Here is a 26179-nt window from a genome sequence, read left to right as displayed (position 1 = left end):
GTTGTATTTGCAAAGACTTCTATTGAAGGGCTTATACTTTTATTTGTTGTTGTTGTTAAATGCCATCTAGTTGGTTCTGACTCATAGCAACCCTGTATAGCATTTCCAAGGAGCAGTTGGTGGGCTCATCATCCGCTCCTCAGAAACCATATACAGGGTTTCGCTATGGGTCGGAGCCAACTGGACAACACTTAACAACAGATACATATATACATAATATATAGTAACATACTCTTCCTTTGTCTTAGCCTGTTATTTTAAATCCAAATGCAAGGATAGTCAATCACCTTGGAAAGACTCCAGAGATTGGCAGACAGACAGAATGAGGCTGGCAGGCATCCCAGTTCAGCTGTATACTTCCATGTGACCTAGGCCACATTTATTATTGATTAGTAAAATGGAGATCATACAGGTGGAGTAGTACCTCAAGCAAGGTTTAGTTATAATGTAAGTACAGATGGTGCTGAACATCATATCTAATCAAACTTCCTTTTATTTGCCTAAGCACCAGATTAAGTTGTTTTTAGTTGCCATGGAATTGATTATGACTCATGGCATCCTCAGGTATGTAGTGTAGAATCTAAAGGTTATGTGACCTTTTGGAAGCAAATTGCTAGGCCTGACTTCCAAGGCATATCATTGCTGTGTTCAAATTGCCAACCTTGCAGTTTGTAGTTTAGTGCTTAACCAATTGCACCACCCACATTAAATACTATGTGTTCATGTAGGGCATGGGCAGGAAACCTTTTTTCTGCCAAAATTTATAAAATCATTCATGGGCTACACTAAATTATCAACTTAAAACTATTAGCCTGCTAATATTTGGTCAAACGTTTAATTAACTTACGCCTAATGTGCTGGCTGTGGAGTCGTGGTTGGCACTCTAGGATATGCACTGGACTGCAAGTTTGGTTTAAATTGCAAGGTTGGCAGTTAAAATCCACCAGCCACTCCTTGGAAACCCTATTTAGGGTTGTTAGGAGTTGGAACCAACTCAATAGCACAAAATAACAATGTGATGGCTAGAACTGAAACTGCCTTGGCAGGGCCAGACCTAAGGGGTGGATGGATGTTCCCTACCCCTGATGCAGGGGATGGATGGTTACTTAACTTGATTACTGAACTCACATTCCATGATGTGAAATGCTCACACTTCACATGAGGACTCAGACTGCCTGGCGGACTGTAGAATTATGTTTTACTCTTCATATAATAAATATTTACTGTTCAAAGTGTATTTTGTCATGTAATTGGATATGTGATATAATTCCGTTGTATAATCTTTATTGTAAGCGTATATTTCACAGTGTATCTTTTGAGCCATCTTTGTATGAAGCTCACCTCTCTTCCCTATTTGATGTTTTAAAAGAACTACACACAGCACCTTTGTTATCATTTCCTTTTATTTTTCCATGCTCACTTTCCACTAGTCTCATTTCTTATTATTCTAAAATGTAGACACTCAACTGTAATAATGAAATCTGTGGTTTACCAGGCAGTGTGCCACATGTTTTATAAAACATCTCATCTAGTGTTCGCAATAACCCTTGGAGGTCAGTGCCACTGTTTTCTACAAAGACAGTACCAATTTGTTAGGGTTATGCAGGTAACCTTAATGGAATGGAACTAGAAAACTTCCCTGCAAGTTCCCATGGATCTCCCACTAGAGAAAGCAGGTGTGATAGAAAACATGTGTCTCTTGTTAAGCTCTCCTCACTGCCTAACCCAGTACTTGGCCAATTAGTAATTGCTGAATACACCATGGCTTCAAAAAGTTTGTGGAGAAATGGAATGAACAGATAATGGAATTCTTCCATAATTTTTTTGAAGCATCCTTTGTGTGAGGCCTTTCACCTCTCTCTATGGCCCTCCTTAACTTTCTAACTTTGCACACTTAACACTCAGCTTGTGCACATACCACTTGGTAAATACTTGTGAAAGTTTTGATCATTGAGAGCAGGAACTTTGTCTTTTTAACCATCTTGTCTCTAGTGCCTAAAATAGTAATTGCCATGTACCATCACCAAACCAGTTTGTATAGACTTAATTCCCAACTCGGGGCAAGTCCTCATAAGTAGAATTGTGTGCCATAGGGTTTTCCCTAGCTCTGAACCTTTCAGAAGTATGTCACCAGGCCCTTTTCTGAGGCACTTGTGGGTGGATTTGAACTACAAATCTTTCTGTTAGCAGCTGACTGCTTAACCATTTGTGTCAGCTAAGGACCCCTAACTGGCACATTGTTGTTGTTATGTGCTATGGAGTCTGTTCCGACTCACAGAGACCCTACCCTGTACAGGGTTTCCGAGGCTGTAAATCTTTAAGGGAGCAGAAAGCCTAGTAAGAGATTAATAATTTGATTACATAAGTTAGGGGACGAATGAATTTAACTCTTCAGATGAAACACTTGAGACTTCTTCCTTGATTTAACACCTTTCTTTAACTTCCTTCTTCCTATTGTCTACTTATTTCTATTACTTTATGAAATGAGTTATTTAAAATGCACTTTGTAATGTTAATACCAACAACAGTTGATAATAAGCCCTTCAAGGCCTACGACAGCGACAGCCTCTGCCTTTCCAATTTTGGGTTGTTTTTTTTCCCATTACTGTACCTTCTGTAGTTAGTATGTTGTTTTGTGAGAAGACATCCCTATTAACTGTTCTGACTGCAATGGATGAATTGGTCTGTTGGTATCCTAGCAACCACAGTTGAATCTTTTTGTCTTAGTAAAAGATGTTAATGACCCTTACCCTCAGGCCCTTCTCCACTTGCAGAAAGAATAATGGTCAGAAACAGGTCTTTTAAAATGAGAGTAATTTTTGCCATCAAGCAAAATACTAGAGAAAAGAACCTGCTGACTTTTAATAGTTTTCATACTGCCATTCTTTAACAAAAGTAGAATTTAGATAAACTAAATGATTCTGTGAAAAACTGAGTCATTTTGATCATGAAAAACCTCTCTGGCAAGAGAGGAAAAAGAGAAAAAGTATGTACCACATACATTCCAAGTCAGAATGTGACTCAGTAATGGGAAATCTTTGTATAATACTTCTAAATGAATGTGTAATTAGGCAATTTACTTTCTAAATGAGATTTATAGAGATTTGTTTGCATTTTCCACAGCAGCAATTTAAAACACACTTTAGCTCCATAGTTTTTCATCAGTGAATTTTTGTTGTGGGTAGAAATATTTAAAATAGATTTTTAAAAGATTCCCATGTTTATTTCCCCAATTTGAAGTATTTTTGTTGAGGTGTTTTTACATACATAGATACTTTTCTTTTTGAACGATTTTGGTAATAGCCCACAAGAAAAAGTTAAATTTCAAGTTATATTTGTATCTTAATAAAATTTCCTAATTATGTTTTTTTTTCCAGTCTATAAGGACATGTAACAGTTGCCATACAATTTTTATTCATATGGTTCACATGAGTTAAAAGCAAATTGGAAAATAATTATTAAAGAAAGACTGATAACTTTGTATTGTTATGTTTAAAAAATATTTTGAACTATAGACCATGAAATTAAATGTTATTTGATTGATACATGTTCATGTTGTTTAATAAGCTGATAAAAATACAATTACAATACCGCTGTATCTACAATCTTAATTCTTTGCTTCCCACTAGTTAAATTGCTAAAATATTTAGTTAATTTTCCTTCAAAGAAATCACAGTGTGTAGCGAAAAGATAAGGTATACTAAATGCAGTGTTGGACAGCATGTTGTTAGTTAAGCAATTTGAAAAATGAATATTAGAAAATAATCCCCCATGGGGGTAGGACTATAAAATAGTAAAATAGTAGGCAGACCTAGGTTTCAGAGACAGACTGGAAAATAATTTTCTTTTGTTCATTTACAGTCCTTTAACAGAATTTTTATGGGCTCAAATGAGTGATTAGATTTTCAACTTTTATTTATTTTTTTGGGTAAAGTTAAGACAGTTTTGTGCATAGCATTATATCACAAGTTGAAATGTAATAGTTTATCATTATTCTAAATGGTTGTGAAAAAGAAAAAAAATACTAGGAGATCATACTATAATATTATTTTAAAACCTCTGTTCATATATTTTAACTATATTTGTTGTTGTTAAAGTGCTGTCAAGTTGATTCCAACCCACAGTGACCCTGTATAGGGTTTCTGAGGAACAGCTGGTGAGCTTGAACCACTGACCTTGCAGTTCAAATGACTTTGCAGTCTGATGCATTAGCCCACAGCGCCACACCAGGACTCCATTTTACGTACAGTGAGAGGGAAACAGTTCTGGTCAGTAGAGTTAGGTAATGCCCACAGGGGTGAACCTTACCTTGGTGGAAAATTTGAAGTGAGAAGCCAGTAGGGGAGAGGTTTGTATGTGGGCAAAATTTGAAGAATACATTCTTCTCTCTAGCTAGCATATTATAAAGTGGATCGTTTAGTTTAAACTGTTGTGCTGGGAAATTTGAGTTGCTGAAGCTCTAACAGTATAAGGAAGAAGAATTGAGAACTAGCATTCATTGCCTCTGCTCGACAAGGCATTCGCACTGAACCCATAAAGGCAGTAAAGCCATGTTGTTATTGGGTGCTGGTGAGTCAATTCCTACTCTTCATGAGCCCACGTGACAGAGTAGAACTGCCTCATAGTATTTTGTAGTCTTATAGTAATCTTCATGGGAACAGGTCACTTAGGTCTTTCTCCCAGGGAGTAACTGGCTAGGTTTGAACCTCCAACTTTTAGACTGGTAGCTGAGCTCTTAACCATTTTACCATTAGTGTTCTTTGAGGCCATGGTTTTAGTTGTCGTCGTGCCTTCAAGCTGGTTTCTACTTATAGCTACCTTGTATAGGGTTTCCGAGGAATGATGGTGGGTTTGAACTGCTGACCTTTTGGCTAACAGTACAGAACTTACCGTACAGTGCTATACCAGGGCTCCATGATAGTAGTGGTGTTATATGCCATCGTGTTGTTTCTGACTCATAGACCCTGTATAGGGTTTCTAAGACTATACATTTTTATGAGAGCGGGAAGCCTCATCTTTTTCCTGTGGAGTAACTGGTAAATTTGAACTGCTGGCTTTGCGGTTACTAGCCCAACTCATAGCCCACTACACGACCAGGTCTCCTTATAAACTTACTTGTTGTTAAGTGCTGTCAAGTTGCTTCCGATCCATAGCGACCCAGTATAGGGTTTCCGAGGAACAGCTGGTGAGCTTGAACTGCCAACCTTGCAGTTCAAATGACTGCAGTCTGGCGCATTAACGCACAGCACCACATCAGGACTTCTATAAACTTACTATTGTTGTTGTTAGGTGCCATCGAGTAGGTACCGACTCATAGCACAGCAGAACAAAATGCTGCCAGATCTTGGGTCACCCTCACTACTGTTGTGACGTTTGAATCCATCAATGCTGCCACCTGGCCAGTCCATCTGGTTGGGGGTCTTCCTCTTTTTCTCTGATCCTCCACCCTACTTTGTTGTTGTTGTTAAGTGCCGTTGAGTTGGTTCCGACCCATAGCGACCCTGTATAGGGTTTCCGAGGAGCTGCTGGTGAGCTTGAACCGTTGACCTTGCATTTCAGACGACTTTGCAGTCTGGCGCATTACCGCACAGCGCCACACCAGGACTTCTCCACCCTATTGTTGTTGTTATTGAGTGCCGTTAAGTTGGTTCTGACCCATAGCGACCCTGTATAGGGTTTCCGATGAGCAGCTGGTAAGCTTGAACCAGAGGATTGTAAATTGAAGTTCAGGTTTTCCTGCTGCCAGCACTCATGCTCTTTACATGTACTGTACTGTCTATTAAGAAACTATTTCATTCAAATGATTCTGTTGCTTTTCTTCTTGCTTTGTTGACAATAGCCAGTTTAGCACATTTATATGGACTTTGAATTAATTGGTCTGTAAGATTTAGCAAAGAAAAATACATTATACTTAAATTTCTAATGATAGAATTTTCTTTTTTTGAGAGAGTATATGTCTAAAATATTGCATGCTGCATGCTTACCCTGAAAATAAATTCCTTATTTATTGGAAATGAAGATTTAATTTGGCTTCTTATATTTTTTCTGGCAATCGATGTTAAGAAAGTGGTAACATTTAAGAATTAAATATTTACATGGCTACTTAGGATTCTTTTTTAAAGCAAACTCTGAAATAGGTATGCTGAGGTCCCTTTTGAAGGAAAGAATTCCGTATGACTTGGGGTCTTGTTGAACTGCATTCTTAGAGCAACACACAGTAAAGCAATACTTACTTGAGAGGTTTAGTTAATCATTAAACATCTCTCAATTCCCCTCATTTTGGCTACCTTTGTCTAAGGTGAGTCTGTCCTTCAAGCCTGCATGCTTCAGAGTTTACCTGTCTCCTTAAAGACAAATGACTGCTAACATGTGTACAATTTACTATGTTCTAGCTACTCTATGGAGTCCTGGTGTGGTGCTGTGAGTTAATGCGCCAGAGTGCAAAACCATTTAAACTGCAAGGTCTGTGGTTCAAGCTCACCAGCTGCTCCTCAGAAACCCTATACGGGGTCCCTATGTGTCGGAATCGACTCAACGGCACTTAACAACAGCAACAACAACAGGTACTCTATGGAGTCCTGTTATGGTGCCGTAGGATACGCACTCAACCTCAAGATAAGTATGAACCGCTGGGTTGGCGGTTCAGTCTTATCAGCCGCTCCTCAGAAACCCTATACAGACAGGGTCACTGTGAGTCGGAACAGACTCAACAACCATAACAACAAAAACCTTGTTAACAACCTTACCAACAACAGGTACTCTACATATATTAAGACTGTTACTCACAGAGATCTTGGAATGGAGCAAAAGCTGGTTAATGAAAAGTTTGATGGTTTGAATCCACCTGATGGCACTGTGGAAGAAAAGGCCTGACAATTGCCTCCGTAGTGATTACAGAGAAGAACACACTGGAGTAGTTAGTTTTACTCTGTAACGTGTGAGTCTGGATCAACTTAACGGTAGAAAACAACAGCAACAATAGCTCCTCCTCACAGCGTTTGATGACAAAAGTTTTATCATTGCTTACATTTTACGGATTAAGAAAACTGAGGCACAAGAGAGGTTGTTTATCCATGGCAGAACTGAGTTTGAACACGACATCAGGCTGTGGAATCAGGACTCATAACCATTAATATCATCATAGTGGGTAACACTTAGTGAAACCACAGGCAAAACGTTTTATCTGGGAGGAAAGTCATTTATGTGTTTTCAAGCCGTAGATCATCTACTTCGATGTTGTTAATCATGAAAATGATTTTATTGAGTGTCTGGCAAAAGGGCACACCTTTGCATTATTTCCTTTCCTTTTTCCCTTCTGAATTGTTGTTGTTGTTGTTATTCTCTCGCTGTTGGAATTAATATCATGGTCCTTAAAATATTACATTAGTACATGAACTAGTGAGTGGTTTTCCTCACTGCTACCTTTTTTATAATCATGAAGTGATTTAGAAGCAGAATTTTCCAGTTTTAAAGTGATTTCTTCTAGAAACTTTGATAATTTTTTTTTTTAAAGTTTTTATTGTGAATTGGGTGATGGTTTACATGGGAGGGCATCCGTTTTACATTCATTCTATTGTATTTCGTTTCATTGCAATGATTACAATCCCCTCCATGAATCATTCAACAGCATTTACTTCCATTCCCTCTGGTTTTCAGTAATGTACAACTATTTAAACAATTATTTAAACAACCAGAGACAGACCCCAAAGCCTGCCCCCCGGCCTTCAGCACATAGCTTCTCTCCCTTCCCAAATCCAGGGTCCCCAGCTGCTCCATCTCTCCACGTCATCATTTCTGTCTCCATCTCTGGTGTCAGGATAGGGTCCTGCACTCCACTCTTCTCCCTTGATGGTCCCAGGGTCCTCTGCTCCTGGACTGCAAGATCAACCATTCCCCTCCTTTTGTTACAAAACATCTACTTTACATTACAACACTCACAGTCAGTCCTGGTATCAGTTATTCACTATTGAACCATAAGAGTCTTATCCCCATCTCCTTTTACCAGCCCCATCCAGACAGGTTGGAAACCACCCAGTGGAGATTCTACCTTCCCCCATACTTTATGAAACTAGGCTCCCTCTTGAAAGCTTGGAAACAAGTCACTTTGTTCCTTTGTAGGTGCCCTCCCCCACTATTTTGGATAACCAATGTCTGAGTTGCCCATCTCTATCAACTTTATGTACTGAGGGGGTGGAAATGATCCTCGCTGTGAAGATTCATTCCTTCTTTTGAGCTACTACATCCATAAGTATAAGTCAAGTTCACTAAGTTGTAGTAGATTACTCTTTTTTTCCCCTCTTCTTTCTTCCTCTAGTTGAGCTCTCATCCGTTAGCCATTGAACCCAGGTCAAATGGGTGTTATATGCAAGTATGAGTGTTCTTGTGCATCTCCCCTCACTACATCTCAGCTGGACGCTTCACTCTCCTCTCTAGTCTTCTGTGGCCATGTCCCTGTCCCTGGATCCAGGAGTCCTCAGGTCTTGCATACTGCTGGCCAACCAGGTCTCAATCAAGGTGGACAGAAGTCTGTTGAATGTGGTCGGACTTAGCTCACAACTGCATTGCTGTTTTTCCCCTGTTTGTTTCCCCATTTCGGTAGACCAACATAGTCACCAGCAAGACCATATGCTTACTCGTGTATTCCCCTTGAGTCTCCGTCTTAGAAGGGAGTTTGTCTTGAGGGGATCCAACCATGTACCCTGATGGCTCCCCAGCAAACAACTTGGTTGTTCTTGTTTGTGGTAGTCAGTTGGACTGCCTTTATTGTTTTTGATTTTTCCTGCTGGTCTTTCTTTCAATAAGTACCTACTGTTCTTCTAGTCACTCCAGCTCCAGGCTGGTCTGCTTGTCCTTTCAAGTGGAAATTTCCCACCTCAGAAAATAATGGATGGGGATCTGGATTCTATCTATGGTCTTATGCATTGCAAAGGCTCCGCAGGAAGCCTCCTTGCTTGGGCAGAAACTTTGATAATTTGCCTAGTATTTGCCTGACCATAAGGCTAAGTAGCCCCCACACATATGCTAAGGATAACTCATTAAGGAAGTCACTTTTTTTTTTACTTTTAATAATGTCCCTCATATTACAGGTACTTTGTTATTTAAAACATCTTAGTTTAGTTTGGATCCTAAAGACTTGTTAGGATTGAAGTAACCTCAATCAGTAGTAGTTATAAATACTTACAGATGAAATCTTTAACATAAAATGGAAAGTACTTCAGCACAGATGTAGAAATTATTTTGGAAGTTGATCTCACAAGTACAGCTATCCAGTATCAAGGTTTGTAGGTCTTTTAAAGGACACTTGGAAGAACAGTACAATAGGGTCATAGCTGGATATTATACTGCTGCAGCTGCAATATGAACAAAACCACAGCTGTCCTAACAGTAATGTAAATGGGCACTGGTGGTGTGGGATAAAATTTCCAGTGAACAGCATCTTACATGATTTCAAAAAATGCTGTGTCTCAGATAACTTAATGGGAGTGAAGATGATGTGCTTAGAAAACTGTCATATGACAGTGAATCACTGAATCACCTAAAAAAAGGTTTGATGATTTTGGAAACCTACTCTAAAAGCATTTAAAAGAAATCAGCAGGTTTATCATCATGTTGTTTTTAGGTGCTGGGGACTCAATTCAGATCCATCTGGACCCTTGAATAACAGAACAAAACACTGCCTAGCCCCGTGCCACACATACTATCTTTGCTATAATTGAACCCATCTTTGCAGCCACTATGTTAATCCATCTCCTTGAGGGTCTTCCTCTTTTTTGATCACCCTCTAAAAAGTCTGATACCCTTCTCCATGGACTGATCTCTACTGACAACAACCAAACTACGTGAGATGAAGTCTCACCATCCTCTCTTCCAAGGAGTGTTTCTAGCTGTACTTCTTCCAAGACAAATATTATTTTATTCTTTCTCTTAAACTTTTTATGTGAATTGAGTGAAGGTTTATAGAGCAGTTCATCAGCGTTACATTAAACAAATCTTATACTTTGCTTCATTACAATGTTTGCAAACCCTTCCATGTACCATCAGTTAGCAATATTTACCTCTCTATTCTCTTTAACTCTTGGATTCCTTCCTGTGTCTGCTGGGAAAGACCTTAGTCTCCTTTGCCCAGCTCCCTTTTTTGTATACTGTCTGCCCTGTCACCCGTGTTAACTTGTGTCTACCTTTTCAGAGTTTTGTGTATGTCCTCTCATTGCCTTCTTACCTACTGAGAAGTCAGAGGTTGGTCTTATTGGTTCTCCTTTGTAGATAACTTTATATATTTCATATGCTGCTTTCAGATTTCTTTCCTTGTCTTTGGTTTTGGAAAGTTTGAATGTGATTATGTGTTGGTGATTCTTTGTTTTGTCGGGAGGGTTTGTTCACTGTGTTTGGCCAGCTGTTCACCAGTCTTCCTCTTGCCATCACTGCTAAATGTTTTTCTCCACCTGGCAAGTGGTCAATCCACTTTAATCATTACTCTGAAGTTCAAAATTCCAGGAATTTTTCTGTATGTGTTTCATTTGATCTCTTATCTTTGTTGTTGATGGTCTGCCATCTTCCTGGAAGTCCCAGATTTGTGTATTCTTCTGGTAGTCTGTGGTACTTTAAATATTCTTCAGCAAACACCATAATTCAAAGGCATTCATTTTTCTGTTTTGTTTTTTTCTTATTTATTGTCCAACTTTCACATTCGTATGAGGCGATTGAAAGCACCATATTTTGTGTCAGGTGCAACTTAGTCCTTAAAATAACATCTTTACTTTTAATTTGTTTATTTATTTTTAAAATGTTTATTGTGAATTATTTGATAGTATACATGGGAGAACATTAGCTTTACATTCATCCTATCTTATATTATTTCATTGCCATAGTTACAATCCCCTCCATGCATCATCAAGCAACCAAAGGATATACCTTGCAAGCCCCTCTCCCTCTCTGGGTCTAGAGTTCCCAGCTGCTCCATCTCTCCACATCATTGTCTCTGCCTCCATCTCTGGCGTCACTGCTTCTCTGGGTAGGGTCCTGCACTCTGCTCCTCCCCCTTGATGTTTCCAGGGACCAGTGCTCCTGAACTGCAAAGTCAGCCACTCCCCTCCTTTTGCTATAAAACATCTACCTTTACATTTCTAACCCTCACAGTCAGTCCTGATAGCAATTATTCACCATTGTGCCACTTCCTTCCTTAAAAATTTTCAGCAAAAAATAACAAGAATGCTTTAGAAAGTTTTCAGTGGTCCGGTTCTGCACTTTCATTTCTATCTTTATTGATTGCCATATACCCACCATGTATGCTGCTTCCTAGAATCCTCGTGTGGTGCTATAGGATAAGTACTGACTACTAATCACAAGATGGGTCGTTCAAACCCACCAGCCACTCTACAGGGCCACTGTGGATCAGAACCGACTTGACGGGACTTAATAACGATATGCTGCGGTCCAGCCAAAACCAGTGGAAACTTTGTTTCCTGAGTTCGACACTTAGCTTTATGTCTTAGTGTTTTCCCCTCTATTTGACCACATTTTGGCTTTACCTACCCAGATGATGACATCTAAAAAGCTCTCTTCTGCCCTTCTGTTAGGAGTTTATCTTTTTTTTACTTGTAGAGTCTGTTTTCATTTAGCATTACCATATTATTTTTCCTTTTATGTGTTTGAATGAATAAACCAGAATATTAATTAAAACTCTTTCACAATTTGTTAGGGAGAAGAAAAAAGTTTAAGTTATAATACAAATGTTGGAAGTAGTATCAATTTAAATTGTATGTAGTCCCCCACGTTGATGCTATGTCTTCCCTTAAGCCAGATACAACTAAATGTTTTTTAAGTGGATCATAGCTTCAAAATATGAAGACAAATTTAAAATTGAAAAAAACAAATTATAATTAGTGAATACTTAAAAAAAAAAAATGCCTGTGATCAATCACAATTTCCAAAGACTGATTTTTTAGTAGCTCTCCAGGCCTTTATTCCCAGGACCTCTGGGTAGACTTTGATCCTCTAATCTGTTGGTTAGTAGCTGAGCTCATTTGCCCACCCAGGAACTCCAGTGAAGAATTACTAAGTGCTTATTTGTGTCCATTGAAAATAACCAATGTACTATCATTATTTGTTTTATTTTAGAAATTGATTTTATTTTATACTTACTAAATAGAAAATATATATTTATTTAAATGTTCAGAGGGCACAGTCTACCAGCCAGCCTCCTGCCCTTAAGCACACAGCCTTTCTCAGTCCATCGGCATACAGCTTGCTACTGCTCTGTCTCTCCATGCCACCTCCTTTGTGGTCACCACCTTTCTAGGTATGGATCTTATGCTCCACTCATGGTCTGTCTTCCTGATGGTCCTGGGATCGTCTTTTCCTAAAATGAAAGATTAAGTACACCCCACTTTTAGTTACACATTTTCTGTAATTATGGTTGTGACAATCCCAATTGAATCATAAAATCCTATCATCGTCATTCCCCTATCTCCTTTTACCAGCTCCATCTGGAAAAGAGGGAAACTATTCAGTGGGGATCCTACCTTATCCCCCTCATTCTGAAACTAAGCACACTCATGAAAGCTTATAAGCCAGCCACTTCATGCCTTATAGCCACCCCCTTTTGGATAGCTGTGTATTTCTTGTGCCTACCAATCAAGTAAAGGAGCTCTGGTAGCATAGTGGTTATGAATCAGGCTACCAACCTTAAGGTCAACAGTTCGAAACTACTGTTCCGCCGGAGAAAGATGAGGCTTTCTGCTCCTGTAAAGATTTACAGCCTCAGAAACCCTGTACAGGGTCACTATGAGTCGGAACCCACTCCATGGCACACCACACCACACCACCATCACCAACCAAGTACAGTGAGGAAACAACATTGTCCCTTGATATAAAGAATCCTTCCATTTGGGTTGGAATTTTGAGTTACTGCATTCATAGGCAAAAGTCTACTTTGTCAGACTGTAGCAATTTGCACTTCATCACAGAATCAAACATCTTTGTCTTCCTCCATTTGAGTTCTGGTCAAGTAGCTATCCAAGCTAGGTCAAATGAGTACTAATGGTCAATTTTAGAAGTTCATGCACACCTCCCTGCATTTCAGACCAGCTGGCCACTTCATTTTCAGCCTTAGCCCCTAGTGGCTAGGTTAGTGCCCATGGGCTCAGGAGTTCATACATCTTCCTAAACTTCAGTCCAGCCAGCTGTTCTTTTTCTTTGTTTCATCTCAAGGTCAATGGGTGCAAACGGAACGTGGCCAAACTCAGCCCATGTTTTCTTTGCTGCATTTCTCCCAGTTCCACTCACATGTAGACCCAGGTTGTCAACAGTGAGCATACTGTTCTGCTAATGGGTCCCCTTTGAGTTTCCATACTAGAACGGGGTTTTCCTGATGAGATGGCATTTCTTTCCTTGATGCCTCCAAAACAAACAGCTTGCTTGATATTAAAACAACTGAACAGTCTGCTTTTTTTCTGCAGGTCTTTATTTCATTAAGACTCTTCTGTTTTCCCAGCAGTTCTGGGGTGGTTCAGGTGGGAATGTCCCAACTCAGGGACTTCTGGGTGGGGCTCATAGAAATTGATTTTTTCAAAATGATAAAATAGTGGCATTAAATGTGCAGCTATGCCTGCTGCTTTGTAGAACTTCTAATTAATTATGCACTTTTGTTTAAAAAATGTCCTCACTTATTTAAAATAACAGAAAACCACAGTGTGGGTAGGAAGTTTGAGTCCATTGGAGATACTTCAGAAGAAAGGCTTGGAACTATTCTTCCAAATAATCAACCATTGAAAACCCAATGGAGCAGAGTTCTACCCTGATACATAGGTAGTTGCCATGAGTTAGAATAGACTCAAAGGCAACTGGTAATATTGTTAAGAGTGAGAAAGAATAATTTGAAGTGCATTCTTAATTCTGTTCTAGCCTTGGTTCAATTTCCAAGTATATTCAATGGAAAGAAAAAGACTGAATTGATCGCTTAAATAGTTTGCAACTCAATGTCCTAAGATTATTAAATCTAGAGGTAGGAATATAATTTTATGTCATAAAAATTCATCCATACAACTTTTCATAAAATGCTGTCTTTCTGATTGGTCTCATGTTAATATACAATTGTAGTTTTACTATAATTTATAAAAGAAAGAGCCGATTCAGTTTAAAAGGAATACTTGATTACTCTATTGTAGAAGAGCAATGAAAGCTAATTTACTGTTATATTACTCAATATTGAAAACTGCAAGAGGCTATCTTTTAGTTCATTCTTCATTAATTGTGCTATATTGTAGTGGCATTAGTAGCTATTATAGATGAGTTTTATGCAAGGCTTTTAAGTTGACATCTCTGAGCTTATATTTTGTCTCATGTAAATATCTTTGACACATTTTCTGCATGGTTGTTGAAGGGCAAATGAAGTATTGAAGGCAAAATGGACTACTGTAATCAGTCACTGTGATTCCTCAGTGAAAACTCTTGTGCTAAACCATTTTTTCAAATGACCTTAGTTTATAACAAATTATAACTGATGAAAATATGTAATTGTTCTTCCAAAATAAAACAATTTATACTTACTAATCTTTGTAAAGGGCATTCCTTCGAAATTTGGCTTTTATGCTAGTTTATTGGAGTTTTATAATTAAATTTATTTTGGAGGTTTCACACTTCATGTTTCTTTAATTGTGCCCAAATAATTAGGAATTAGGAGCTCTGGTACCGTAGTGGTTACGAGTCGATCTGCTAATCTCAAGGTCAGCAGTTCGAAACTACCAACTGTTCTGTGGGAGAAATATGAGGCTTTCTGCTCCTGTAATGATTTACAGCCTCAGAAACCCTATGCAGGGTTGCTGTGAGTCAAAACCAACTCTATGGCATACCACCACCACTACCAATTAGGAATTGGTTTTGACTTCTATAAAAATTTAGACAAAAAAGAGATATGTGATGTTTTAAAGATGGTAATTTTAACAGAGCCATTTAAATAACTTACTTTGTCCCTGTTATGCATATATAATAAGTATGTACATATACCTACATGTAGCTTATGTACATATGGGTTCAGCTTCATCTTGCAATATATAGATAGCTGTCATATATTATTAAATTAAGTATTATGAAAGTACTTGATAAAACACATTTTTCTCACATGTAATTTTTTCTGATTGGTAATAACACTCATTTGCTCTAAGGCATAGAATGAATTCTGAGTAAATTGAAATTTGGGGTAGCCAGTATTTAAGAATCACAGTCTAAGATATTTCATTTTTGGTGTAAAGTTTATGGGGTGTCATATACAGGTAGTCCCTGGCTGAAGTCCTACTCTACTTACAACCAACTTAGGTTTTTTTTTTTTTTTTTTTTGTATATCTTATTGTTAGTAATCTGTTCTATATACAGTGTTGCAGCTTATAATTTGCTGATGCTATCATTCTCAAGCCAACCCCCAAAGACAAAGATTGGATTTATAAACATACTGTTAATAAAAGGCAATAATGATAAGGAAAAAATTAGGTATTCAATTAAATAAACAGAACATAGTACAGAGTTGTGTGAACAGAACCCCCACCCTTAGTCAGGGACCATGTGTATTTAGGAGCCCTGCAGTGGCACCATGGGATAAGCACTGGACTGCTAACTGTAAGGTCTGTGGTTCAAACCTATCTGCTGATGTTTAGAAACCCTATAGGGTCACCGTGAGTCAGAACCGATTCAACAGCACTTAACAATAATGTGTATTTAAATGTTTTAGATAAGTCATAGGGTTTTCAGTACCTTCTTTATTTTCCCCTTTCCCTGGTTTTATAATAGAGATGGGGAAGGGGACAATTAAAGAGTGCTACTGCCACCTTTGCTAGCTAATCTTTATCCCATACTCTGATACTTTATTATATCCCAGGCTCACTTATAAACTTGACATTTTTAAACTCAATGAACTTAGGGCATCTTTATTTCAGAGTAGGTTGGATACTCTTTGCTGATCTCTGGGAACTCAGAAATTGGTCCTTGTTTAGTGTTCTTGGGCAGGGCTCCAGGTTAGGAGTCTATGTGAAGCAAGTTGGGATTTTTTGCAAACCACTCTTTTATGAGAGATCTTTACACATAGCTATATGTAGAATAATTTATGTTCAACTAATGATAGAATTTTATAGGCACAAGCTTTTCCTTTAAATATGGAAAAGTTGAATTGGTCCCTTTGCTAAGGAGCCCTGGTGGTGCAGTGGGTAAACCTTCAATCTTTGAGAGGTCAGTAGTTCAAACCATAAAATAGTACAGCCTTGTGAACCCTATGGGGCAGTTTTACTTCCAGCAGCTCCTTGGAAACCCTATATCGGGTCCCTATGAGTCAGAATCTACTCCAGGGCTCTTAACAACAATAGGATCACTCTGAGTTGCAATTATCTATCTTAAGGGCTACAACAAACACCTTTTGCTTAAACTAGCTTAAAAATGCTCCAGGTCAAGAAAGCCCTATGAAGATTCAGAAGCCTGCTACATTGTAGGTGCTCAGTAAATTATTTGTGAAATGAAAGGCTATTTCAGTTGAAGTAAAAAGGATAAATACAGTTAAAGCTGCAGCATCCTTTATAGAAGCTCATATGTGCTTTGTTAAAATAGTTTATTGTCTTTTCTGCCATAGCAGTTTTGGTCTATTTATTTTGACAGTGAGTATAATGTAGTTCAGTGCCGCCCTGTCAGTTCCGACTCATAGCAACCCTACTTAGGGTTTCCGAGGAGTTACTGGTGAGTTTGAACCACCGATCTTGTGGTTCAAACAGACCATGCTGTCTAGTGCTTATCCTATAGCTCTATACCAGGACTCCAATGAGTGTAATATGTATTGAATATTAATTTAAATTTAAAAAATTTAAAAAGTTGACAGATGAAACAACCAGCTGGACTGCTAGTATTTTAGTGTCCTCACATACTTGAGATTTGGAAACAGATTCTGCTTGGATATGTAGAAACTCCCCTTCCTACACGACTTCATAGGTGGGAACAAGGTTTTCTTCCCAGGTGCCCAATTTGCCTACAACCAGCAGGTGGAATTCGTGATAGTGGAGATTTTTGCCTTGGTCATTCTTTGCATTGCTTCGTGTACCACCTGATGATTATGCTTAGAGATGAATTTTGTAAAATTTTTTTCCTAAAGTTAGCTTGCTGATGTCTTCAGATAAAATTTTCATGATAGATGAGATTTAGTAGGAAAAATCAGAGAATCAAGTTATTAATACCTACATATAACTTTTGAAAGCAAACAAAACACTTTATATAGATATATATTTTTTGTTTGACTGGTTTCACTTTGTACCTCCAAACAAAAGGAATAATAAACAATTGTCTGGAACTAGTGCCAATTGTTAGAATTCTCAGTATTAATAATAGTCCTATAATTGCTAGCTTTTAAGTATAGTTTATACGTTTGTTTTTTTTATTTTAACTGATTTAATGGATAGGGGCTTTTAAATGTGGCATCAAGATACAATTTTGATCCCATATAATGAGAAAAATATTGTCATCTTTTTTATATTTTTAAGATAAAAATATCTTAAACTGGAGATAAAATTATAATAAAATTAGATACTGTAATTATGCTACCCTTTGCTATCAAGTTAATTCCGACTCATAGGGACTCTATAAGACAGTAGTCCTGCTCCAAAGGGTTTCTAAGGGTATGTTGTTTTTGATAAGTGCCATCAAGTCGATTCTGACTCACAGTGACCCTGCATAGGGTTTCTTAGGAATGGTGGATGGGTTCAAATCGATCTTGTCCAGTGCTTATCCTACAGAACCACACCAGGACTCCATAAGGCTATAAAATCTTTGTGGAAGCAGTCTGCCACATGTTTCTACCATGGAATGCTGATGAGTTCCTACTGCTAACCTTATAGTTAGCTGCCCAGTATATAACCACTATACCACCAGGGCGTCTGTAATTATGCTATATATATATCTATATATAGATATAGAGATATAGATATATAGACAGATAGATATATAGATATCTATATCTATCTATCTATCTATCTATCTATCTATCTATCTATCTATCTATCTATCTATCCATCCTTTTGAGCCTCAGTCTGCTTTGTTAATTTCTCATTTCTTTCTTTTTTTGTAAATGGGCAGTTTACCAGAGTATTTGCTTCATTTTAGTGTTTGAGTGTGGTGTTTTGAGTCTTCTTATCCACCCAGATTGAATTTTATTAATTAAAAACATTGGCTAAATTAAATATGTCTTTGTATGACTAAATAATCTAAGAGTATCCAATACAATGGAATTTGACTGCATTGAAATCAGGTATATGAATCAGACTTTTGTGATCTATTTGTTTCTTGATTTAGGTTGGTTGAAGACTTTCGATGACTACTTTAGAGACAAGACTCAATATATTTTTAATAACATGGTTATAAAGCTGAAAGAAGACACAAGGAGGAAATTTATGTGGTCTGAGATCTCTTACCTTTCAAAGTGGTGGGACACAATAGATACTCAAAAGAAGGATGCTGTTAAAAGGTTTGTTTTAACATTTTTTTGACATTTGGTAATAAAGATTAATTATGCTGTAGAATAATATTGAATTTTTTAGAAAGTGAAAATTCTTAATTCTTAACATTATATCTTAACATTATATATTAAGAAATTGTAACCTAATTTTATTATTTCCTCAGATCTTTTTTGCCTTGACTTTGAAAGCTTTGTCTTAGAAATGGAAGGTTGACTGGGTCAAAGGAGCTCAATATTTTAAAAATGTTTTTGAAGCCTTAGGAAAGTTATCCCTGGAAAGTTGTTTTAGTGTATATTCTTGTGTCTTCCAAATCATTTATAAAATTCTCTGTATATTGGCCAACATGATATTTTCCTACAACTCTGGCCAGTTTAGTTTATATTTTTTATTATAATGTGTGTTTTCTTTTACATTCAGGGAGGGTAAGTATTTTTTGTGTATTCCTTGATTATGCGTATACTTTTTATTGTTCAGTGCCATCGAGTTGATTCTGACTTATAGCAACCTGTATAGGATTTCTGAGGAGCAGCTGGTGAGCTTGAACCGCCAACCTTGCAGTCTAGTGCATTAACTCAGTTTTTTGTTCTTAGCGATTGCTATATGGACGTTTACATTTTTATGTATTCAAAACTGTTAACCTGTTTTCTTTTTTGATACTTCCTTTGATGTCGTATTTTGAAAGATCATACAGTTAGATATGACATAGTTTGTTTTCCCCTAGTTTCATTTTTCACCATTCACTTTTTAAACCCCAAATAAAAATTTTTACATAGTGTGTTGGGGGTTTTGCTCACCATGTTCTTTGCTTCTTGGGGTTTAGAGTTAGCATAAATTGCTTACTTGTTGTGGCACTGTAGAATAAGCACTGGGCTACTAACCTCAAGGTTGGTAGTTCAAACCCACCAGCTGTTCCTTGAAAACCCTATATAACAATAACAATACTAATAAACTTACTGTGTATATGAATCCCTGTTTTAATCACTTTACAAATATTAGCTAATGATCCTGTGAACTAGGCACAGTTTTTATGTTCATTTTATAAGTGAGGATGATCGTTTATCCAGAGTCATCGTTGTGGCTGTACTGGTTCTAATTCAGGGTATCTTCCTCTTGACTGTGCCCTTGCACATTGTGCTGTGCTGCCTCCCTGAGAATTTCATTGATATGAAGACTTTGTAACCTATTTCACTTGACATTTCTTGTTGGAGTACACCACACCATTTTAATTCTTGTGGCTTTATGATATACTGTGCTAATGGTCAGTACAAATCTTACCTTAAGATTTAACTTTCCAAAAGATTTTCAGAATTTATTAAATTCCTCCTACCCTACCAAAAAAAAATTTGAGTGGATTCTGATGGAAATTGACATAATGACAGGTAATGCTATTTCCATCATTATATATTGGAGCTTTTTTGTTTGTTTTCTGATTGCTGTTAAGTACCATCGAGTCAGTTTTGACTCATAGTGGCCCTGTATAGGGTTTCCAAGGAGTGCCTGATGGGTTAGAACCGTGTCTTGCTTAAATGCTAGGAAAGTGCTATAAGTAAGGACAGTAAGCCCTGGGCTTCCTGGAGTGAACCTGGAATAACTGCCCCATTCAGAAGGGCTGCCAATCTTCTCCAACCACATATTGCCTCTGGATCTGACTGGGGTTATCAGGATTGGTTTTTAATTTTTCAAGACAAAAATAAAAATGGAGTGTCAAAATTAATGTAAATTATCTTAACTTTCAAACTTAAATGTTAGCAGCTAATTTACACATGCACACAGGCAAATCATAACACATTAGCATTTCTGAATCCTACTTAACTAGATCTCTACTAGTTTGTAGCCTTAAAATCAAGTCCTTCCTTGTAAAACCCTGTGGAACTGATAAGCTTATCTAGTAAATCATTCTGTGACTAAGTGGTAATATTTTAAAATATTTTTGATCTGCTTAGGTCTTAGAAATTTTCGAAACACTTTGCTAGGCAAGGTAACCTAAGAGAATTTATCATTTTAATCAAGATTTCGCTCAGTGTTCAGCTGTCTAAAATTTCTTATCTATAGTTATTTTTGCTTTCTTACTGCTTCTTTGGGTATCTGATTTTTTTCTTTATCTTGATTAGTTTGGTTACAACTTTTGCCATTTTTGTTGATTTTTGTCTCCCTAAAGAACCAATATTTTTACTTTAGATCTTTTAAAAAAAAAAACCTCTCCCAACTCTTTCCACATGCTTTCTTTAGTGCTCCTTACCTAGTTCATTTATTTTAAATCAGAGCTTGAACCTGTTTTTTCCTTTTCAACCCCTACTGAGAATTTGTATTATAAGATATACTGACTGAGAATTAGCAAGATCCACAGGAGAATCAACTGGGGATCTTGCTGAGATGCAGATTATGACTCAGTATATTTGAAGTGGAAGTGCAAATTTTCAGCAGGCGTTCAAACCATAATGGACCAGTTCTAAGTCCTGATTTTAATAAGAAGCACATTTCAGTCTGTGTCTTTTAGCAGTGTTTTATTTGTTGTTGTTGTTAAGTGCCATCTGCCATCTATTCGGTTCCGACCCATAGCGACCCTGTATAGGGTTTACGGGGAGCAGCTGGTGAGCTTGAACCGCTGACTTTGTAGTTCAAATGGCTTTGCAGTCTGGCGCATTAACCCGCAGTACCACACCAGGACTCCATTGTTCTATTTAGCTTTACATTTTTTATGTGTAGTGTTCTCTTTTTTTTTTTTTCCCCTAATTATTTTTGCGAAAATATAACACCAAACCATTCCTCCCACAGCTGGTTTTGATAATTCATTATAATGGCCACATAGGATTCAGATTCCGTCAGTACTCACAGTTATGGGTTTTATTTGGGAAGCTAACAGATTTTACAAGTTGTCAGAGTCATCAGAAGTATTCAGGCCACAGTTCCTCTAGTCAAAACAGTTTCTTCTCTGCTGGGCCATATCTGCAGGCAGGCCACTCTCTGGTGTTCAGCCACTTGACCTGGCCTCTGCCCTGCTCCACCAGTGTTACAAAGTTCTCTTGTGAGTATTTATAAACACTAACAGGGCATGCCACTATACCTAAAGTCTTTGTCTGAAGGAACTTGGCTCTAGCAAACCTAGCTTCCCCCAATAAATGCCTGAAGGCACCCCACTCTACAAGTAAAGCATCCTGCCCAAAGTTACTTAGCTTTACTTTCTCCTTTACTTTCTCTACCCTTCTGTCTTGTACGCTGGCTCTTGGTTCTGTTTCTGCCGCTCCTCTGCCACTCCTTCGGTGTCACACTTTCTGTTCCTGAGTCGAGGTGGTTCAGTGTGAAGGTATCTCTGGGTCCAAAGTAACTGCTATACTCCTGCTTCCCCTTAGATGATAGTTAGTGCTTTCACTTCTGCTTCTGAAATGGCTCATTGTAAACCTAACAGGATGGCAACATTAACCAATCCAAGTGTTGACAATCACAATCATGTAACAGTCATGCCCAGTGAATCATATTATATATCAGTATCTCTCCACCCACTCCCCTTACCTTCTCTTAACCAGACCTAAAAGGAAAAAGTCATTTGATGGGACTTTGCTGGTTTGGTGCTATAGTGTAAGTACAGGATTGCTAACCACAAGGTTGGTGGTTCAAACCCAGACCAGCAGCTGTTTCTTGGAAACCCTATACAGAGTTGCTATAAATTGGAATCAATTTGACGGCATTTATCAACAACAATATGTATAGAAGAGACATTAAATAATTCACTGCACTATGTTTTCTTTCTTATTTGAGTTTAAGAGAATAATTGTCAGTTTCCAAGTTTCATTTTTTCCCCCAGTTACTTTCATGTTAAAAACTAGGTTTATGGCCAGAGAATATGGACTATAGAATTTTTACTCTTTAGAATTTTTGGAGGTTCTCTTTATGACTTATATTAATCAATGTCCGTGATCCTCTACTGATACTTGAATAGATGTTTGTAGCATAGACCATTTGATGGATATCCACTAATTCAGTATTCTACAATTACTATTTGTATTTGTGACCAGTCAGTTGTATTGTAATGCTGTGCAAAATTGGAGGAGTTCTGATGGCACATTGATTCAAGAAATCTGAAAGTTCAGCGGTTTGAACTCAGCAGCAACAGCATAAAAAAAAAGATCTCTGGTGATCTGCTCTTGTAAAGGTCACAGCCTAGAAAACCATATGGCCAGTTATAAGTTATACTCTGTTCTGAAGGTTGCTGTGCATTGCAATCCACTCAGCAGCACACAACAACAACTTGCAAAATTGTACAATAAGCCCTACAAAGTTTATGGGATTAGTACACACCACTCAAAAACGTCAACAATGATATGTTAAGAAAACAAATAGAAGCATATTAAAAGCACTAACACAGTTTAAGATCTATTAAATGATTGAGAAATATGTTGTTATTAGGTACCCTCAAGTAGGTTTTGACTCACAGCAACCCTGTGTACAACAAAACAAAACACTGCCTGATCCTCCCCAAACTCACAGTCGTTGTCACACTTGAGCTCATTGCTGCTGCCACCATGCAAAACATCTTGTTGGGTGTCTCCCTCTTGCTTGCTAACCTTCCACTTTACTAAGCATGATGTCCTTCTCCAATGAGTGGTCCATCCTGATAATATGTCTGAAGCATGAGAGACCAAGTTTTGTGTTCCTGGCTTCCAGGAAGCATTCTGGTTGTACTTCTTCCAACACAGATTTGTTTGTTCTTCTGTCAGTCCATGGTATCTTTAATATTGTTCTCCAGCACCAAAACTCAAATGCATCAATTCTTTTATGATCTTCCTTATTCATTGTCCAACTTTCACATGCATATGAGGCTACTGAAAATATCATGGCATGGGTCAGGGGCAACTTACTCCTCAAACTGACATCTTTGCTCGTCAACACTTTCAAGAGATTTTGTGCAGCAGATTTGCCTAATGCAATACGTCTGATTTCTTGACTGCTGCTTCCTTGAGTGTTGATTGTCGATCTAGCAAATTGAAGTCTTTGACAACTTCAGTCTTTACTCCTGCTTTCTTTTCATGGTGTTATTTATTTGTCCAGTGATGAAGATTTTTGCTTTTTTTTTTTTTTTTTCACTTTGCGGTGAAACCATACTGATGACTGACTGTGGTCTTAGATCTTCATCAGTAAGTATTTTAAGTCCTCTTTGCTTTCAGCAAGCAAGCTTGTAGCATCGTCGTATCGTAAGTTGTTAATGAGTCATCCTCGAATTCTGATACCATGTTCTTCATATAACTCAGCCTTCTGGATTGTTTACTCAGCATATAGATTGAATAAATATGGTGAAAGTAAACAGCTCTGATGCACACCTTTCCTGATTTTAAACCATGTAGTTTCCCCTTGTTTTTTTGAACGACTGTCTTTTGGTACCTCGTGAACACAGTTAAGTGTTCTGGAATACTCAGTCCCTAAAATGTTGTTCATAGCTTGTCATTTTGTTCACAGTTGAAAGCTTTTGTATAGTCAGTAAAACACAGACAGTCACCTTTCTGGTATTCTCTGCATTCACCCAAGATCCATCTGATTTCAGCAGTAATATCCTTCTTTCCACATTACCATCTGAATCTGTCTTGAACCTCTGACAGTTCCTGTCAGTATAGCTACCACAGTAAGACAAACTGACAGATGAGTAATGGTGAGAAATGTATGTTGTTAAGTGCCGTTTAGTAGGTTCCAAGTCATAGTGACCTGTGTAGGGTTTCCAAAGGGTACCTGGTGGCGCTGCACATCAAGTACTGTGCTGTTAATGATTAGGTTTGAGGTGTGAACCCATCAACCTTTCCGTAGGAGAAAAATGTGGATTTTTAACTTCTGCAAAGATTTATAGCCTCTGAAACCCTACAGAGCAATTTCACCGTGTCCTATAGGGTTGCTGAGTCGGAATCAACTTGGTGACAGTGGATCAGCTCAAGTCTTAATAAATAATGTCAGCTTACTTCAAAAAAGATGAAAAGTTTGATTGTGGAAGTCAATGTCAAAATGGGTATAGTTTGTAAGTTATTTTGAAGTCGGGAAGGAGCCTTAATATGTGAAGTCAGACTGATATTTTTATACCATATGTGGGTGGGTGTGGTTTATAACAAGGGAGGTGAACAAAGGTTACTGGTAGATATTTGAAGGGTGCATTTGTATGTCTTGTTTATAGCTTAGTTCAGCTGGGTTCAGTTTTTTGCTTTAACTTACTATTTTATGGTGATGAAATTGCATATAAGCAAATCAGCAATTTGTTCCCTAATTTAGCAATCACTTTCTAATCAGTTCTCATGGTCAAAACAGTTCTTATATTAGAAGTGGCTGTACTTACTTTTTGGTATTGTTTCCCTGTTCAGCTTCTTTTTATTCTTAGATGTTTTGTTTCATATGCTTTTTCGTATTGTTTTTTAAAGTTCAGTAACAAGGGTTCATTCATTCATTTTAACAAGTATATTTATTTGACATGTATTAAGGAGCTCTGGTAGCGTAGTGGTTACGAATCGGGCCGCGAGCCACAAGGTCAGCAGTTCGAAACTACCAGCTGCTCCGCGGGAGAAAGATGAGGCGGTCTGCTCCCGTAAAGATTTACAGCCTCGGAGACCCTGTGTAGGGTCGCTATGAGTCGGAACCGACTCCACGGCACATAACAACAACAACAATGGGGCAGGAGCTGTTAACCTCTGTATAATCCTAAACTTTGTAATTGTTTCTCTTCTTCGAATATTGTATCTTTCATCATTGATGAATTGCCATCATTTCTCCTTGTAATGAGTAACTAACATGACTAGGATTTCTGCCTTTTGGGCGCTTGTTTGAGTTTACTTGAGCTGTACTGTCTGTCTTTTGTGCTTAAAAAACAACAACAACAAAAATTGCCATCAAGTTGATTTTGACTCATAGCAATCCTATGCTTTAAGTTAGTCAGTTTAGAGTGTTAGTTAAAACAGTTAGGTACTACTGTGATTGAGCTGTATAAATTCAAGTCCTGCTACCTCTTTCTACTGTGTGACTTTCTACAAGTTATTTAACCTCTTTTTGCTTTGGTTTTTATCACTTGTCAATAGGGGATAATATTGTTGTTAGGTCCTGAGTTGTTGTTGAGTCTGTTTCAATGTAAAGCAACTCTAATGGACAACAGAACGAAACACTGCATCCTCACAATAGTTGGATTTGAGCCCATTATTGCTGCCACTGTGTTAATCCATCTAGTTGGGGGTCTTCTTATTTTTTGCTGACCCTGTACTTTATAAGCATGATGTCCTTTTCTAGGGACTGGTCCTTCTTGACAATATACCCAAAGTTCGAGAGACGAAGTTTCTACATCCTCAGTTATAAAGAATAGTCTGGCTGTACTTCTAAAACAAAGATCTGTTCATTCTTTTGGCAGTCCCTGGTACTTTCAGTATTCTTCAACAGCACAGTAATTCAGATGCATTGATTCATCTCTAGTATTTTGTAATTCATTGTCCAATTTTCACATGTATATGAGGTGATTGAAAATGCCATGACTTGAGCCAGGCATGCCTTAATCCTCAAACTGACATCTTTATTCTTGAATACTTTCAAGAAGTCTTTTGCATTAGGGTTGCCTAATGTAATATTTTGTTTGATTCCAGAATCTATTTTATGAAGATTTAATTAATAAAAGTAAAGTGTTTAGCACAATGCCTGGCATATTTTAAGTCCTCAGCAAATATTTGCTGTTTTTAATACTTTCACTA

The 26179-nt window shown here is 37.7% G+C and overlaps 1 protein-coding gene across 1 annotated transcript in view; it reads left to right on the top strand.

Annotated features, from left to right (window-relative positions):
- MAN2A1 (mannosidase, alpha, class 2A, member 1) overlaps positions 1-26179 on the top strand; it is a 282690-nt gene that overhangs the window by 52751 nt on the left and 203760 nt on the right. Inside the window, exon 4 of the mRNA XM_006876922.1 lies at positions 18316-18487. Coding sequence (XP_006876984.1) covers positions 18316-18487 — 172 coding nt within the window. The remainder of the gene's footprint in view (positions 1-18315; positions 18488-26179) is intronic.

The sequence above is a fragment of the Chrysochloris asiatica genome, unplaced genomic scaffold (genome assembly GCF_000296735.1).
Source record: "Chrysochloris asiatica unplaced genomic scaffold, ChrAsi1.0 scaffold00428, whole genome shotgun sequence".
Taxonomy (NCBI): Eukaryota; Metazoa; Chordata; class Mammalia; order Afrosoricida; family Chrysochloridae; genus Chrysochloris; species Chrysochloris asiatica.
This window is presented reverse-complemented; position numbering and strand designations above follow the sequence as displayed.